Below are 18424 nucleotides of genomic sequence, written 5' to 3'. Positions count from 1 at the left end.
GCCTCAGTCTGTCATGGTGGGAAAGACTTGGCAGAGCTCATGGCAGTAACAGCATGTGGCAGAGCTCCTCCGATGGTGGCTGACCAGGAGCAGGCTAGTGCTGGGGATGGTTATAACCTTCAACGGCCCATCTCTAGTGATCTACTTCTACCAACCAGACCCCATCTTCTAAAGGCTCTGCAGCCCTCAGAATAATGGAACATTTCATATTCAGACCATAACATCCGATCTAAAATATTTGCTATGGCAATATAAAACGGACTAGGATGAATGGCATGAATCATTTATTGCAGAAGAAGCAGAGAGCTGGACAGAACCCCATCAGAGAGCCCCTTAGCAGTGAAGCCTCCAAAAACGCACAGAGCTGAGGGGCTTGTGGCTGGCTGCAGGGAGACATTGCGGGGGCCGTGCTCCATCTCTGCATATGGGGCGGTTACCTAGTGAAAAGCGAAGGGGACAGAGGTCACGGACAGAGCCCATGACTGGCCTTCCTGCCCCAGAGGAGTCCCTTGACTGAGGAAAACATGGATAGGAGATGGGGTTGGGATTGTGGTGCTAGAGAAAATATTTCCCCACTTGGAAAGGGTCCCTGAAGGAAGAGAGCAGGTGGAGAATGGGGTCCACAAGCGTTTTGCTCACAGCCCACTGCCTGGCTGTCATCTGGAGGCCTTTTTGGTTGCACAGCTGCTGCCAGAGACTTTGGCAAGGGGGTCCTTGAGTTCGCTGCCACAGGCGCCTTTGGTCTTGACCTCCAGGGCCAGAGGTCTGTAGTTGTAACCGCTCAAGGCACCAAAGCCCACATTGAAGCCAGCACCTCCTGGTCCCGCATTGGTACTGCTAATGACAGCTGAAAGAGGAGACAGAAGACCCCAGCCCCGGTCAGCTTACACCCTGGTCAGAGCCCTCTGTGGGCACCTGGGCACTCCCTTAGCTAGCTCTTTCTTTTAGTTTACTAAGAAATTTTTGTGAATACAAATCGTATGTGGCTTCATTTTGTCTGTTAGCCCCAAACACTCAACGTGTTGCATGAGTCCTGGGTCTACCTATCAGTATAAGACTTTAAGCTCCTAGCAAACAGGGCTCTCAGGGACTGTCCTAATGGTTAGAACCAAATGAAGACAGGCACTTCACAGAGGTATCCATGCTGCTGATGCAGAAGGGGCTGCTGGGAATATCCCTGTCCCCCACATACAGCACGTCTCCAGCATTCTCTCTGGAATTTAAGGTCTGGAGAAAGTTGTTTCCGCGGCTTTCTCAGCAGCGTTGGAGTTCTTCAGTCCCTCTTCCTCTGATCCAAGGCCTTTATTGTGGTCCAACCTCCACAGGGAGAATGTATTCATCAAGCATGATGTGCAGCACTGTTGGAGTACGCACTGCTGGGTATCTGGATCTTTCTATAAGTTGCTCTTTTGTATTTCATGATATTATTATTCTCCACTAATTGCTTCTTTTGGTTACTAAAGCCAGATCTCTCTTTCTATCCCTAACCCCCATCTCATCCCCAGCTTCATTGTGATTCCAATTTCTCTTTTGTGTCATAGAATTAGAGCTACTTGGGCTTCTGATGAGGTAACCAAGGACAGATCAAGATGTACAGGTACTTACAGATGCTCACAGAATTTGGACATTCACCAGACATTCTACAGAGAGAGAATAAACAGGTTAAGTCCACCATAAACAATCACCCAGCCTACCTAGAGAGTCGCGTCTGGGAATGTCTCTCCTTTCAGAACAAATCCCAGCCCCCTCTTTGCCCCCTTCCTTCCCATTCCCATGGAACTTCTGAAGAGAACGCTGCTGCAGGGAGCCAGTCTACACTAAGGCTCTGTGAGTACCTGTTACACAGAAGTCTGACCCATCCTGTCAAGGCTCAAAGTAAGACAAATGAGCACACATCCTCGCTGAACCCAAGGCTTTGCTAGAGTGGTTTTGAACATGGATGGCTCTCGGAGGCCATCCTGCCCCTCTCCCTCACCATGAAGAGCTTGGGGATACTCCTCAAACACGGTGGCACAGTCCCTTAAGGATTTTTACAACTCGGTCCTTCTTGCCGTTTCATTTGTGCCTACCCTAACCCAAGGCCAGCACATTGCTGTAAGATTGTACTTCCATGGGGCCTGAGCAGAACTGAACTGCCTTTGGTCTGCCTATTAAAGCACAGAGAAAACTTTCCAGATAAAAGCCCCTCACCTGCTCTCCTCACTCTCCAGAAGTTTGCGGTACGTTGCGATCTCCACGTCCAGTGCCAGCTTGACGTTCATCAGCTCCTGATGCTCACGCAGCATGCGGGCCAGCTCCTCTTTGGCTTGCTGCAGGGCACCCTCCAGCTGGTCCAGCTTGGTCCGGGCATCCTTGAGGGCACAGTCACCTTGCTGCTCAGCATCCGCAATAGCTGTCTCTAGGCTGGAGCACTGAGGGGCAAAAGATTTGGTACTTTGAAGTCTGAGATCCTGCTTGGACAGCCCCCTCTCCTGATTCTGACTGGTAGCAAATACTTTGGGATCCTACTGGTTGGTCCAACTTTGGACATCACTAGAGATGAGTCTATCCTTTACCTGACTCCAGGCACTGTCCCTTCCCACTCATGCCTCAGCATCTAAAAATAGAAGTCTTGAGAGAAAAGAGTGGAAGGGCACAGAGAAGATGGGTTACACGGGTATGTGCCTCTGACCTTGCCCCACATTATCTGAAGCATCAAGTATCAGACTCTAAACACAACCTTGAAGAAGACTCACTATAACTAGACTTCAACAGTTCTTTACTGCATAGCCTGTCTCAGGAGCGCCTATAAATTGTGAGGGGTAGGAGTGGGAGAAAGAGAGGCTGATAAAGTAAAAAAAAACTCTGAATCTGGCCCCTCAAATCCCACAGAGACTCATACTAAAAGTCCAGAACAGGCTTCAAAGATGCTTCTTCATGACTAGCAGGCTTTACAGGTGACAAATAACTACAGAAAGGTAGGATCATGCAACCTGATGGGGGACAGTACAGGTGGGGTGGTGGGAGGGAACTCCGGTGCTTCTCGATTCTTTTAGTTTGGACGTATTTTGTCACTCAGTTAAGGCTTTGGAGGGATCTAAGTTCCAGCTTTTGAGGTACCCCTTCCTGTGGAAGTTTGCCTCACAGTGAAGAAAGCAACCACTGATTCCGACAGCCAATGGATTTCTAGAAGTTCTCCAGCTGTCAACTATTCCTCTGCTAGGCAGCCCCCAGATCTGCCAATATCCACAGCCTTTAGGTGAGTGTCCTGAAGGAGACCTCTACAACCAAGTTGCCTGACCGTGGAAAACCATGGCTCACCCTCAGAACTGAGGAGGCCTAGTCATGCAAGAAGATGACAACCAACTGTCACCCAAATCCAATTGCACTGTCCTCTGCTGTTTTTTTACTGACCAAAAAATCTCAGGGTGAACTGGGGATGCCAGAAGCTTGGGTCTTGTGAATATCATGAGTTATAGGGATACGAGATTAGAGCATCATTCCAAACATTGCATAAACTGTGGGGACCCCAAATGCCAAGAGACTCGCTTTGTCAAGCAATTAGCTGCTTCTTTGTCGTAAGAGATAAGGATAAGAAGAAAGCCCCTTGGCTGGGAGCCTCAGGGGCCACGATGTGCTGTGCTGAGTAGAACGTTCAACCTTTCCACATGCAGCCTGGTCCACCCCTACCTGATGAAGACTGTCATGTGCAGTCTGGTGCCTGGTTAAAGCCCATTCCCCGATTCACTGCGTCAACCCACCTGTTTCTTCACATTCCCTATCTCTGAGTGGATCCTCTGGATCAGCCTGTTGATCTCTGTGATCTCGGCCTTGGTGAGCTTGAGGTCATCTCCATGCTGGCCTGCTGTGGCCTGAAGCTCCTGGATCTGAGGTCAGATGAGAGGAGTACAGGGTAGTTAAGGATTCACCCACTTAGGAGGGCTCAGCAGCAGCACAGGGCGGAGTACTGATCACATGTTCTCTCATTGAAGCAGTGTAAGAGCCAGCAAAGGGCGGGGGGGGGAGGCAAGAGTGGCAGGAAAGAGCAGCAACCCTTTCTCCCGGAGGGAAAGACCCCGCCCCAGGTCAGCAGGATCCTTGGTTCTCAAACAAGAGAGCTGGCTGTAGCTTGAATTTTCTGTCCTCATTTTGCCAAATTAGAAACAAGAAAAGCTGAGATGTGTGGATTTCAAACAGAGACTTTGTCAGAGTCTTATGAAGGTTGTGGCTGATACATCTCATCTGTCACTCAGAGGCCATGGTAAGGGAAGGCCTAAATCTTTATTGTAATGTATGTTAAGACTGAGATTGATTTCCCTGGACCACAGGTAGGCATTTCTATGAGGCCCAACGCCAAAACAAAAGGCGTGTTCACTAGAGCTGCGTACATGCACAGGCACACATGCACACATGCATAACAGCACAACAGCCGTGGTAGCTGGGCCTCTGCGTACCTGGCACCCAGCTCACCTTGCACTGGTACACGTTCTCAGTCTCAGCCTTGCTTCTCACAGCAATGTCCTCATACTGCGCTCGGACCTCGTTGAGGATGCTGTCCAGGTCCAGCTGCCGGTTATTGTCCATGGACAGGATGACGGATGTGTCGCTGATATGTGACTGCATCTGAGAAATTTCCTGGGGACAAAGGGGAAAGGGAATCAGTTAGGGGGTCCCCATGAGGACATCGCTTCTCCTGACCATTCCTGGGCAAATCCTCACTGCCCCTTCCCACCCTTCCTCAGCATTTGAACTCTGCCTTAGCCACTGGGGCTGCCAGGAATGAAAATGGCTGCCTTGAGCTTCAGCCCTAAGTGGTGGCACTCCGCTCCCTACCTGCACTCAGGTCCCTCCTGCCCTTCTAGTCTCTTCCACAAGTTCAGCAATGACATCCTTTGCCCAGAATCATTTCCCAAACTCCAGATGGAACTCAGAGGTCTCATGGGGAGTCACCCCTCCCTTTCCCTTCCCTGGCTTCCTCTCTCCAGAGACCTTCTCTGAAGGCCCAGGCAGGGTTTCTACACCTTCCTCTACTCCCCCAAAGCTCCTCCACATGCTGTTTACCCTGCCAGGCCTGGAGGACAGGGACCACTTGCTTTCCGTCATGGTTTCAAAGCCTGACTCCTTGTTCGGCACCCAGTAGGATCTCAGTCAATGTCAGCTACACCAGGTCAAAAGGCTTCTCCCTCCCAACCTTTAAAATCAGCTATATAAGAGAGGCCAGTGAAGTCCTTACCCCTTCATAGAGAACCTTGAAGAATTTGATGTCATCTGTCAAGGAGTCCACCTTGGCCTGGAGCTCAACCTTATTCATGTAAGCAGCATCCACATCCTGGGGCACATGTGATGGTCAGGCTGTCCAGAAGGGCTGGCTGCTTTCCCCGCCCTGCCCACCCTGCCCTCCTTGTCACAGCAAGCAGAGGAGGCTCCTTAACTCTCTCCATTCCCCTTGCCTCATGCTTCAAGAAAGGCCCAGTCTCTGAGCATAAACTGGCCCACGTAAGCTCAGTGGCCACACCAGAAATGCAGCACAATGCTGGGATCTGAGCTGCATACTAAGCTGGATGGTTCTGGGAGCAGCATGTATCCCAGGCAAGGAACTTTAGAGGAAGAAGATGAGGAATGCATCTGCCCAAGAAATCGAGTGGCCCAGAAGGTCCCTTCCCTTGTCCTGTGCACATCACTGTGGCAGATGTTGGGAACCCTCTAAGCTTCTTCCTGCTCCAACACCCCGCTCTTACCTTCTTCAGCACCACGAACTCATTCTCAGCAGCAGTGCGTCTGTTAATCTCCACCTCGTACCTGTTAAGAGAAAGCACCACTTGCCAATGGCACAGTTCCATTCTGCAGACTCTCACGGAGTGATCACCTCTGCATCACAGCTGTGGGGGTAAGTTGTTTACGCCCTGGGCAAACAGACTTCCCCAGGAAGATGTGGGAAAGCACAGGCTGAAAGAGTTTTTTTTATATATATCTTAAACTATATGTGTCTTATGCATGCTTCTATTTCAGGTGAAGCAAGGTCTTTGAAACAGTATTTGGGAGCAGGAGAGGTGGCTTGGTGGTTAAGATCCTCTTGCAGAGGATCCAGGTTTGGTTCCCAGCACCTACATGGTGACTAACAACCATCTGTAACTCCAGTTCCTAGGGATCCAACACTCTTTTCTGGCCTGTACAGGCATTGCACACACAGGTGTGCTTACATACATGCGAGCAAAACACTCAAACACAATAATTAATCAATCAATCAATTAATTAATTAATTAATTGTGTTTGGATGGGACCAGCATGTTTTTCAGATGGACATATTGTAGACTGGATATATTGTAGATTGGAGAGGAAGGATTATTGATTTTTTATTTAAAGAGCTTACTTCTTCCATTCCTTACTATTAATTTACAGGACATTTATGAAAATAAAAATTTAACATTGATAAGAAACACTTCATGCTAAATGGAGAAGTAAAGTGTACTCTACATAGACATGAAGAAGTGTTCAGTCTTAAGAGAGTCTGCAAAATGGCATGATGAATGTCATTTTGGACGAACCCAGAGGACACTACCCAAGTTAAATACACCAGTCAAAAATAGTCAAATATATATTATTCCTCCATAAGAGGTTCTTAAGTTAGATAAAATTATAAAGACAGAAAGTATAATGGTGGTTGCCAGGGACTTGGAAGAGGGGGTAAAGGGAGAGTGACTGTTTAATGGGTAAGAGTTTCAATTTGACAAGATGAAAAGTTGTAGAGAAGGCTGATGGTGATGACTGCATGTTACAAGTGTTTTTACCACCACTGGACTGTACACTTGAAATAGTTACATTTTATATTACATGTATTTCATCACAATAAGAAATAGGGGAAACTAATGCTTGAAAATAATTTCCCCCTCATATACTAAAATATAAGCAATACATTCCAGCTCGTCACACAGCCCTAAGACATGCTACTAGCAGTCCCTTCACCTAGAACATACTCTTGAATGGATGAAGCAGAAGCAATATGAGTTAGTAAAGTGTGTTATTTAAAATGTGACTGAGGCTGGGCGTGGAGATACATGCCTTTAATCCCAGCAGTTAGAAGGCAGAAGCAAGCAGATCTCTATGACTTCAAGGCCTGCCTGGTCTATCTACACAGTAAGTTCCAGGTCAGCCAGGGCTGCATAGTGAGACCTTGTCTCAAAACAAAATAAAGCTCAGTGATAGAATGCTTGCCCAGCAGGCATGAGGGATAAGTAACAATAAAAGGCCTTTAGAAGAAGTCCTATGGAAGCCAACCACTACAGAGGATTCTTAAAGTATATACATATACACTGTTTTAAAAGATTAAAAGGAGTTACCTTATAACGGGGGACATTAACCCTACCAGACAACATAGGCTGGCAAAGTAAAAGTGCAATATCAGGAATGGATTCCCTCTTTTTAAAAAAATATTTTATTTATTATCTTTATTTTATTCCCCAGGTGTCTGGGGTGCCAAGACAAGGAATGGGACAGGACTCAGGCTAGGAGGAGAGACCTGCGGGGGAGATAGGAGGTTGAATGAGGCTGGGGGAGTCAAGGCACAGACGGTGCGATCAACTTATCCCAGAGAGAGAGGCCTGCGGGTCCTAAAAAAGAGATTTTAAAGAATTAAAAAAATAATGATTTTGATGAGTCTTCTATTTCACATTTTTACTTTTTACTTTTTTTTGTGGTCTTTTTGAGACAGGGTCTCTCTGTAGCCCCAGCTGTCCTGGAACTCACTAAGTAGACCAGGCTGGCCTTGAACTCACAAACTCACAGAGATCCGCTTGCCTCTGCCTCCCGAGTACTGGGATTAAAGGCGTGCACCACCACGCCTGGCAAGAGCAAAAATCAGATGGCTTCAGGTTGTTTGTGAGGGAAGTTCAAGAGACTCCGAAAATGACACAAGATATTGCCACAGCCATGGCTGCCTCCCAGATCTTGAAGGTAAGACCCTATTGCTCAGACAGGACACACTTTGGACATAGGACTTGAAGCAATCGATCTGGAAGCCTCCTCCCTGAAAACTAGCTCTCACAGTATCAGCGGATACTATGCAAACTGCCAAAGGAGAAAACCAATCAACGATCCCATCCAGCTATAAAGTCTACAAACTACAACAATGATCAGACCAGCAAACACTCTACATTGGTGCAGTAGTGGCACTTTTACCTTGAAGGTAATCCACAGCTGTCTACTTGGACTAATGGCCCTCTCAATGGTAAGGAACTCATGTGCTACTGTAAACATAGCACAGACCCTTGAGAAAATCCTACTTTTGTCACATCCCTACACCAATGTAATTTCTTACTATATTCTGAACACATTCCCTTATATTTACAGAAGTGTACCTCTCAACACTAATTAAACAAGGCTCTTTTTGCAACAGATGAACTCCTCACAACAGTGGTGACAGCACACACAAGACCCAGGTAAGCTCAAGTCAGACAAAACCCCGCATAAACACAGGGAAATGGGTAAGAAGCTCCAACCTTCCTGAACAACTGTTGACAACCAAGGGCTGCTGGAAGCGGGAGAGTGAGTCTCGTTTAAGGACCAGACTCTTAGTAGCTTAACCAGGTTCTAGGGATGGATCTTTGGGATGAACCACACCTAAGGGCATTTGGGCTCTATAGGCCTTTACATACGTGTATATAATAGAGTACATGGAATTGGGTGAAGGGTAGTAAGGGAGTGCAGACAAGGGAGGGGATCTAAATATGATCAAAATACATTGTATAAAATAAAAGGTTTTACAAAAAACAGTAAGTAAATAAAATGTGACTGGGGCTTGGGGCTGTAGCTCAGTGAGAGAGCACTTGCCTAGCGTGAGTGAGGCACTAGGTTCACACCCAGTACTGCTAAATAAATAAACAAATAAATAAAAAGTAAATATGCCTGGAATGTTTTCTGAGACTGCCACATTCTTCTAACGATACTAGATAAACACAGAGAAAACAATTCATTTTGTGTGTAACTCAGAAGGTAATTAAAAGCTTTCAGATCACATTATCTAATGAAATATTTATTCCTATAGTAGTCTTTATCTTATATTACTTGACAAATATTTAATCATTTCTACCTCCTCTCAATAAAAATTAAAACATGTGCTCATGAGATGTCATAAGAGATGCACACAGACACTCTCCCCCCCAAAACAAGAAGATCCATAGATGGGAGGGGCTGGTGATAAAAATAATTTTTAAATAATCATAATAAATACAAGTAATATTTCTTTTTCTCCTTGCTACATACCCAACAGCATGCTAAACATTTCATTATGTCAATTAATTCCCACAAAAGTTCTAATAAAATCCATTCTGTTATCCTGTGAGATACATTCTGTTGTCCTGATTTTACAGATGAGACAAAAGACATTAGTAAACTTGACCATGGTCACACAGCTAGTTAATAGTGAAGGGGAGATTCACATTCAGCACTCCAGACGCTGGACAGGCAGCACATGCTGCTGTACTGTGCTTTGATTCTTTTAAGATCTACAGTACACTGCTGTCCACCATTTTCCTCTCAGCAGCTCTTTTAAGTACTGAGGCAGCTATCAGCATTTGATTTTATAGATACTATAATGGCACTGCAGTTCACAGTGGATCAAAAGGCTCAGCTATGTGTAGGAAACCAGGATGCCAGGCCCTAGGGTGAGATGAGCCTAAAACTTTTAAGTCCAGGCTGCATTCTCTGCTAAAGGGAGGGGTGCTGGGAACAGTGGCTCTGATAATCCCTGTCCTGCAGAACACTGCGAGACTGGCAGGAGGAAGCGGCCTGGTCATAACTGCAGACTCCTTACCGTGTGGGAAAGCATCTTGGTCAACAACCCTTAGCTCATCTCCTTGTCCTGAACAAATAACTCAGCTATCCCTGGCTAAGAGATTAGGCCAGGTTAAAGGTTTACTCCCGAGCTAAAAGCTAGAAGTTCACCATGCTTTTAAGTCTAAGAAAGAAAACACTGTGGCCAATAAATTACCAGATGGGCATTGATAACCTTGAGTAAAAGTTTAAGCATCCTTCTGGCGCCAACTAACAGACTATATGTCCTGTTTCTTTGTGCCCTAAATCTTTGTGTGTGACTGCCATCGCCCACGTGACTGCCAGTTTCTTGGGATGTATAAAAACCATCTGAATTTTGTAATAAACAGCTTGTTGAAAAGATCCAAGTCCCAGGGTCCAAGATTCTGTCACTGATCGGTGTCGCCATCCTTCACAAGACTGAGGCTCCAAGTGTGAGCAAGGCATACTTGAGTCACCCAATGGCTAGAGTCACAGTAGTAATTCAGGCTTTTACTCTCTCGGAAGCCTAGAAACAGTACAGCCCCACATACCTCTGCCCTGGGCCTCTGAACTGTGCCTGGAGACCCTCTTCTGCAGACCTTGCTCAGATCACCTGAGCTCCAGCCCCATCTTAATTCCACTGGCATCAGTTTGCACTGTACTCATTGCAACTGTCTTAAAAGTCTTTCTTTAAGCCTGTGCTCACAATCTCTCTGTGGTCAAGGCTATCACCTGCTCCATTGGATGGTCTCTACAGAGTTCAGGCTGGGCTTCTCCTTGGAGGGGACTTCAGGCTAGGAGTGATCAGAAAGATTGACTGTGGAGCAAGAGAAATAACTCATCTGTGACCATCTCCACCCCTGGAATTGAGAAAGAAGTCCTATCCCTAGAGAGCTGGCACTTAGAAGCAAATTTTCCAAATACCGAGGCTAGACACCTTACTCTCAATCTAATTTCAAAGACATTCTCAATATTCTCTTCAAAGCCAGGATTTTATAGTGCAGATACATTTCAATACAAAGCAAATTTTAAAATTCTTTTTTGTGGCTGAGTGTGGTGACACATGCCTTTAATCCTAGCACTTGGGAGGCAGAGGCAGGTGGATCTCTGTGAGTTCGAGGCCAGCCTGGTTTATTTATATAGCGAGTTCCAGGACAGTTGGGGCTACAAGAAGACACGGTCTCAAAAAAAATATTCATTTTTGCTTAGTTTTGAAATTTGTTCCAGGATTTGTATGGTGTCTCACTTTCTGGGAATCACCATAGAAAAAGTCACTCGGGGGGAACTACAAAGCCATTTGGGCCAACCAACTGGTTTTTGGTTAATTCTCCTTGCTCCTATTCTTCCAATTCCAATTCTAGAAACTGAAATATCCTGGACAACTAAAGTACACCTCTGAGTATACCTATAGTCTCCCTGTCTCCCATTCTAAGTGTCTCTGCCTATGGAACAATGGTCTCGGAAAAGAATCAAAGGCACAGTACAGCATTGGCTTGACACTGAATCCATCTGCCATCGCTCTCCAGTGGCACTTTGTCTGCCTTCCACTCACCTCTTCTTGCAATCCTCCACCACTTCCCGCATGTTCCTCAGCTCCGAGTCCAACCTCACCCTGTCCCCGGACAGAATCTCCAGCTGCTTCTGCAGACTGCTGACATAGCTTTCATGAATGGGTTCCAGGCTCCTCTTGCTGTTGCTCTGGTCCAGCTGCTGCAGCAGCTCCCACTTGGTCTCCAGCACCTGGTTCTGCTGCTCTAGGAAGCGCACCTAGAACCCAAAGGTAGTTAGGGCCCACAGTCCCCATGCTGTTGCCTCTTAACAGCGGGACACACAGGAATAAGGCTCATCCGAGGGTAGACTCAGCCAGGGGCACTGTATCTGCATCTTCAAGGTAAGGCACACTCTAAAAGAAATCCAAGCGCCAAACTTAGGCAGTGGTGTCATCTGCCTCTGTCTTGTGAGTTTTCATGTGACTGGGGCAGCTTCTCTTACTGGAGAAGCTGGGAATTGAGAAGTAGGGAAGGGCACTCTGGGCAGGTGTGGGAGGTGGGGGTGGGGAGGGTTGTGTGCTCCTTTTCTCATGGAGCTTCCAGTGCTCTTGGTTGGTTTTTGGTTTTGTTCAAAGTGGATTCTCACACATTTCAGGGTTCCCTCCATTTCAGGTTCTGAGCTTAGGGACAGAAAGAAGTATACTTGGTACAGGAGACAGAGGAAGAGATGTCAACTGTTCTGTCAACTTGGGCTCATTCTTATCTATGCCTTAGTTCCTTCACGTCAAAGGCAGAATGATAACACAACCAGAGGTCGTGAACTGGTGGAAGAGTCACTGGGGCAGCAGCAGGTATGAGAAGTAATGTCTCCATCCTTCCTAGCATCTTCACAGTCAAGGTCTGCTACCTAGGTCTAGACAAGAGAAGCCCATTTCTTGTCCCCTCCCCATTCACTAGTGTCATTCCAGAGACACCTTCCCTGTTACCGTTTCTGAACACACTGCCCCCAACCCACGGAGGAACCTTGAAAAGGCTTCCTTCCAAAGTTCCTCCCCCTGTCCCCCAGCCTGACTTACAGTTTTCTGGCCCATTTCTCTCCCTGGCTCTGGACATCTGGGTACACACCTACCCCCTTCCCTCCTTTTACTCCCTTCCACATTTGCCAAGTTCTGTGGCATTCTTGGCCTGCGTCCCTCTAGTGCCCCTGTCCTGGATGTGGGTCTCCATCTTCTTGTCTAACACTATAGGCCCTCAAAGGACCCTTTCCACGGGTCTCCTGTCACAGGCTTCTCTTCCTTTGCAGACTCTTGTCCCACAAGGAAGGATGCGGTTCCCTTTCATTGGGAGGATGTGTCAGGCACTGTCCTATGCGCTCTGAGCATTTCTCTCGGTTCCTGTGACTACTCACTAGGGTAAGATCCATTATTGTGCCCCAGCAAACAGAAGCGGAAGGGGAAGCTCACCCTAGTTTCCACCAGCTCATTAGTGGCAGAGCCAGTATAGTGGCCCCTGGACCACAAATGCAGGACTCGCAGAGGCCAGAGGACCCACCTTATCAATGAAGTTGGCGAACTTGTTGTTCAGCGCCTTGATCTGCTCCCGCTCCTGGGCGCGCACCTTCTGGATCTCCGGGTCCAGCTCCACATTGAGTGGGGCCAGGAGGCTCTGGTTGACGACGACCTGGGGGATGCCGCCCGGCGGGCACACAGACGGGCACGTGGGCCCCAGCCCCGCGCTGCCAAAAACGGTGCCCACGAAGCCACCGGGACGCCCGCCGCCCGCGCCCCCGTGGCCCAGCGCGAAGCCTCCACTCCGCCCCGCAGAGCTCAGCGCCGGCCGCCGACCGCCCCCCACGCAGAACAGACTCCGGCTGCCGAAGGCAGCGCCTTTGACCCCGGCCCGAAACGAGGCGTGGCTGCCGCTGAGCCGGCCGGAGATGACCGCGGAGCAGCCGCTGAAACCCAGGCGCTCGGCGCCGGGGTAGAGGGTCAACTGACGGCTCATGGCTGTGGACGACCAGCGGGCTGCAGGCGGTGGGCGGCGGGCGGGCCTGGGGAGCGGACGCAGCTGCACTCCAGTCTCCGCTGGCCGCTTAAATAGTCCGGCCTGGGAGGGCAGAAAGGAGTCAGCTAATGTGTATGTCGGAAACCACTTTTAGGCCCCTGGGGTCCTCTTGGGTCCTTCATTTAGGAGATTATTCACTTGCCGAGATTTTTGTCTCGTCCACTTGAACTGGCCACGAGTCCCCTATAAAATGGCCCGGAACCCTACATTTTCTGTGCTCACGTCCTGCATTATAATAATTTTACCACCTTATCTCGTATGCTTCCCTCCAATTAATGCAGGTCATCACTACCAAGATCTTCAGTGGAAAATTCCAGTAGGTCTGGCCTGTGGGGGCGGGGGGAGAGGTCACCAAGTGGAACAGACTGTCTGGCTGGTTCGGCTTCAGCCCGGGATAAACTTCTCTCCCTACTCCCCCAGGGCTCAGAGCAGGCCTCCGCACCCGGGACATTCCGGATGCCTTTGAAAGAGACTGTGCCTAAGACAGGGCTTGGACCTGTCTCTAGTTGTGCCCTTGAGCCTGGGCTCCTCTTGAAGCTTTTTGGGGTGGTCAGATGGTCCCTGGGGGCAACTGACACAGCCTCCACCCAGCCGATCACAGGGTATAATAACAGCCAAGCATTTTGCCCACGTCGTATAGTGTGATGTAGGTATTAGGAGTGGTGAAGATGAGGCGCCAGGCACAGATGGACAGATAGAGAAGCCTGGGGTGTCAGCATGGAGATGAGGTGGGCTCTCCGTGCTGCCAGAGAGGGTCCTGGGGACCAGCAAGCCCTTCAAGAATCTCCGGACATGCTTTTTATTTTTCTATGAAATTCCTGTCCCCACACCCCATAGATTTTGCCTGTTTTTTTTTTTTTTTTTCCCCAGTAACAACAGAAAAAAAGTTTTCAGTTCTAGCCATTAAGAACAGAAAAGCAAGAAAGGGATTTGAGTTGAAGAGGAGAACCCTTTCACAGCATTGGTGAATAAAGAGAATCTTTGAAGTGACCTTTTTTTCTGGAAACTAAGATGCAGACACATCTATCCCTTTGGGATCAGGCTTGGGGAACAGGTTAAATGGTCTTATCTTCCCATGAGGGCTCTATTGCTGGATGAATCAGGAGCTCCTCACTCCTGCCACCACCTTTATTACAGATGATGGAGAGGCAGAAGTGACACATGTGGCTTCAGAGGTATTTGATGTGTGGGAACGTGGAAAGATCAAAGGTGACTGAGGCCTGGGAGGAGGGGTTTTTCTGGCACCTTCCTCTGACAGCATCTTGCTGTGACACAACAGGCTCTGTACCATTTGTTTTGGGGGGGGGGTGGATTAGTAGACCAAGTCAGGAATATCTCCCTTCAAAACCAAAGCTCTTCAGCAGAAGATGGATGAAAACCATTTGGGACTTGAAAGCATTACTTAAACTGAATCTCTTTTGTCCTGGAACATCAGTTCTTAGGAAAGTAATAGGTATCGTGTGAGAAAAGTGTGAAGATTGGATTCTGAGTGTTTTTAATGTTAAGCAGATGTCTGATTGCAAGACTATTAATTCGCTTAGTGACAAAGGACTTTTAGAGCAGTGAAATGACTCTGTGTGATGCTATGATAGTGGATACATGTTATTATGCATTTGTCCAAACCCATAAAGTGCCCAACACCAAGCTGGAGAGAGTACTCAGTGGGTAAAGTGTTTGCCACACAAGCATGAGGGCTGGAGTTTGGATTCCCAACACTCAAGCAAATTTGGAATGGGCATAGTGGCCCATGCGTAGTGGAAAGCAGAGATACAGAATCCCCAGTGCAAGCTGACTAGCTACGCTAGCCTAATCAGTGAGCTCTGGGTTCAATTGAGAGACCTGCCTCAATATATAAGGTAGAGAGCAATTCAAGAAGACATCTGACATTCCCACATGCATGTACATACATGCCTATATGCATGCACATACATATACACACACAAATACAAAACACCCACACAAACACAAACATGCAAACAAAAAAAGAATGTTCAACATCCAGAGTGAACCCTTTGTAAACAATAGACTCAATGATACGCATACATCAACCATATCATGTGCATCACTATGGTGGGGATGTTTATGATGGGACAGCCTATGTTTATGTAAAGGGCAGAAAGCACATGGGAAATTTCTGTACCTGCCAGTCTGTGAATCTTAAAGTTTTCTTTTAAAAAATTAAATTTGGAATAAGTAAATAAATGAATGGATGGGTGATACAAACAATGTTAACAGCAAAGATACTTAATGTTTTCTGCTATCCAAGGCACTATAAGCCTCAATCTTTTTCTACATGCAGTACCTATAAAGTGGGAGTATGAATGATTGTGGGCTTTCTCTACTTTTTAATATTTCTAATTTTTCTAATGTGAGCAGAATATGTTTTGATGAGTTTTCAATACAACCAAAGAACAAAAAGAGAGAATTGATCCTAATATCAGAAATAAAGTGTTCCTCTCATTTACAAAATAAATCTTAGTGTGTTCAGACCCTCTTTAACCATGGAATACTCACTCTAGACACTTATGGGAACCAGAGTTTCAAGACATAGACTTTGAGAAACATTGAATAAGGTTACACCACCTCACTATTAAGCAGACTTAGATTTTCTAAGTTCTAATAGACTGGCAATACCTCTTATAATGTACATTATATTGGTACTTGTCATGTGCAGTTTGAACTCATGGAGAAGCTGGCTCTGGAAGCAGAGTCCCCATCCCTAGTTCAGATAAAAGCATGTTTATCTCAAAGTGTCCTCCAAGGCTCCTTGTCCAGGGATGGGCTGACCTCCCTAATTCTGTGACCTGGAGGAAAGCTTCCTCCAAGTAAAATCATTGTATCCTAGAAGGTAAGTCATTTCCAACAGAAATTCCTTGCAATGGGGATAGGAAACCAGAAGTTCAGCCATATAAAGTTAATCCATGAAGAAAAACCTCAATCAGGAGCTCCAGCCAACTGCTTCTTACCCACCCCACCCCGACCCCCATCCCCGGGGAACTCCAGCTGCTGTCTCAGCAAGGCTTCCTTAGTCAATTTCTGTAGGATGTTTGTGAGCCTCAGATTTGGTGATGTCACCTTTTGCTTGCTCTCGCAATTGGGGCTTCTCTAGTCATTGCTGCTGGATGTTTTGAGCACCTGATTTAAGGATGTTTGTTGTCTATCAGCTGCCTCTACCTACTACTTGCTATTTATTCTTTTACTTACTATATACTTAGTAAACTCACTCATCCAAAACAAAAATAGAACTAAACTATACAGAACACCTGTACAATTTAATTTGCAGCCTCCTATAGTTTATGGTTATATACCCTGGGTTATATTGTTAAAACCAAAGAGAGGGTGTTTATATGGACTCTGGAGAGTGTACCCAAAGGGAAAAGAATTCTAAGCCTGGTGGTGGGATATCTAGCCTGAAGCAGCTTGTGCCAGAGACTACCAGAGCATGCCAAATACCACCCCCCACACACACACACGCTTCTTCATCTCCCAGCCTCCTTTTGGGTTCCATTGGGATTTGGGGCTATGAAACCAAAGGCCATTGAGAAGTGCAGGCAGTGAAGTGTCACATTAGCAGCCCCAGTGCCTCTGCCATCTCCCTTTCCCCCGTCTCAGTAATCTTGGAAGCCATGTATCCCACGTGACTGCTACACAACAGAAAAGCCTAAGTTCTCAAGACACTCACTGTGGGGCTGGAGACATGGCTCAGCATTAAGAGCACTGGCTGCTCTTGCAGAGGACCCAGGTTCAGTTCCCAGCACCCACATGGTGGCTAACAACCATCTGTAACTTCAGTTCCGGGGGATCCCTCTGACCTCTGCAGGCACTGCAAAACACAGGTACACTTACATACATGTAAGCAATACACTCATACACATAAAATAAAATTAAAATTATAAATAAAATTTAAGTTTCTAAAAAAAAAAAAAAAAAAACCCACTGGGGCAGCCATGGAAGATAGCACCCTAGCCTGCCCCAAACTGTGAGTGAGAATTAACCCTTTGTATTAAATTAAAAGGTTCAAAGTTTCAAGATTTTTCCATTAAGGCAGTTGGTATTAATTCCCCGAATCTAAGCATAGAAGTTGGATGACAGAAGTATCTTTGAATGGCCAGTGTTCTTCATCCTGAGTTCATGTTCATCAGGCAATCTGATCTCCATCAGACTTTTGCTGCTTCCCTTCTCACTTCTTGAAATAACAGCCTGTGCCTCACAATACGAAGAGTAATCATTTATACAGCACTAAGTGCAAGGCAGTGAAGTAAATAATTCTCAAATATTATTTTATTAAATTTAATTCTCAGGACAACTTTATGAAGCAACTACTGTCATTAACCCTTTTAACAGATAAGGAAACTGAGGCCCATGGAGCAGAAGTACTCTGCCTAAGTCACACAGTCAGGATCCGAGTCCTGACTCAGGGTCCATCTGGCAGCCAAGGTATCAATTCTCCCTTACATTCTGCAGAAGAAAATTCTGGCTCTTAGCAGAAGAGAAGGGGGCCTCTCTGATAAACAGCTACTGCCTGTTCAGCTCCAGGGGCCAGTGTGCTGAGCCCTCTCCTGTCTAACTGGTCATGTTCCAGCAACAATGAGTCATTTCCCCCACCCATGTGCCTCTGCTCCAATGCCCACTTCCCCCTTGTTATTCACCTAGTAAGCCACCCAGACTCTGAAAGCTGTGTGCATCCTGCCTCCTTTGACAGCCTGCCTCCCTGCTGAGGCACCTTGCTCTCCAGCTGCCTCTGGATCTTCTTTCGTTGCTCATCTCATCAGGTGCCTTGCTGAAGGACATAGACCAGGTTTCTTCATCCCTGAATTCCCAGTGGTAACACACGCAATCAGCAGATGTTTTGTCCCAGGACTTCCTAGTCCATAGCTGTGTGCATCCTGCCTCCTTTGACAGCCTGCCTCCCTGCTGAGGCACCTTGCTCTCCAGCTGCCTCTGGATCTTCTTTCGTTGCTCATCTCATCAGGTGCCTTGCTGAAGGACATAGACCAGGTTTCTTCATCCCTGAATTCCCAGTGGTAACACACGCAATCAGCAGATGTTTTGTCCCAGGACTTCCTAGTCCATTAACATGTTGCATGCTACAGGATTTTTCT

General features: G+C 47.0%; 1 protein-coding gene across 1 annotated transcript; it reads right to left on the bottom strand.

Moving 5' to 3' along the window:
• Positions 1–278: 278 nt before the first annotated feature.
• Positions 279–13374, bottom strand: Krt72 (keratin 72). The gene is made up of 10 exons (XM_008839973.3): positions 12810–13374; positions 11321–11535; positions 5718–5778; positions 5213–5308; positions 4450–4614; positions 3741–3866; positions 2191–2411; positions 1606–1640; positions 640–847; positions 279–437 (listed from the first exon to the last, which is right to left on the bottom strand). Exons 1-9 carry the CDS (start codon positions 13260–13262, stop codon positions 657–659), a joined length of 1563 nt encoding a protein of 520 aa, XP_008838195.1. The 5' UTR covers positions 13263–13374; the 3' UTR covers positions 279–437; positions 640–656.
• Between the last annotated feature and the right edge of the window lie 5050 nt (positions 13375–18424).

Source organism: Nannospalax galili, unplaced genomic scaffold, assembly GCF_000622305.1.
Source record: "Nannospalax galili isolate Female #2095 unplaced genomic scaffold, S.galili_v1.0 scaffold979, whole genome shotgun sequence".
In the NCBI taxonomy this organism is placed as follows: Eukaryota; Metazoa; Chordata; class Mammalia; order Rodentia; family Spalacidae; genus Nannospalax; species Nannospalax galili.
The sequence above is the reverse complement of the archived record's forward strand: the minus strand, read 5'-3'. Positions and strand labels throughout refer to the sequence as shown.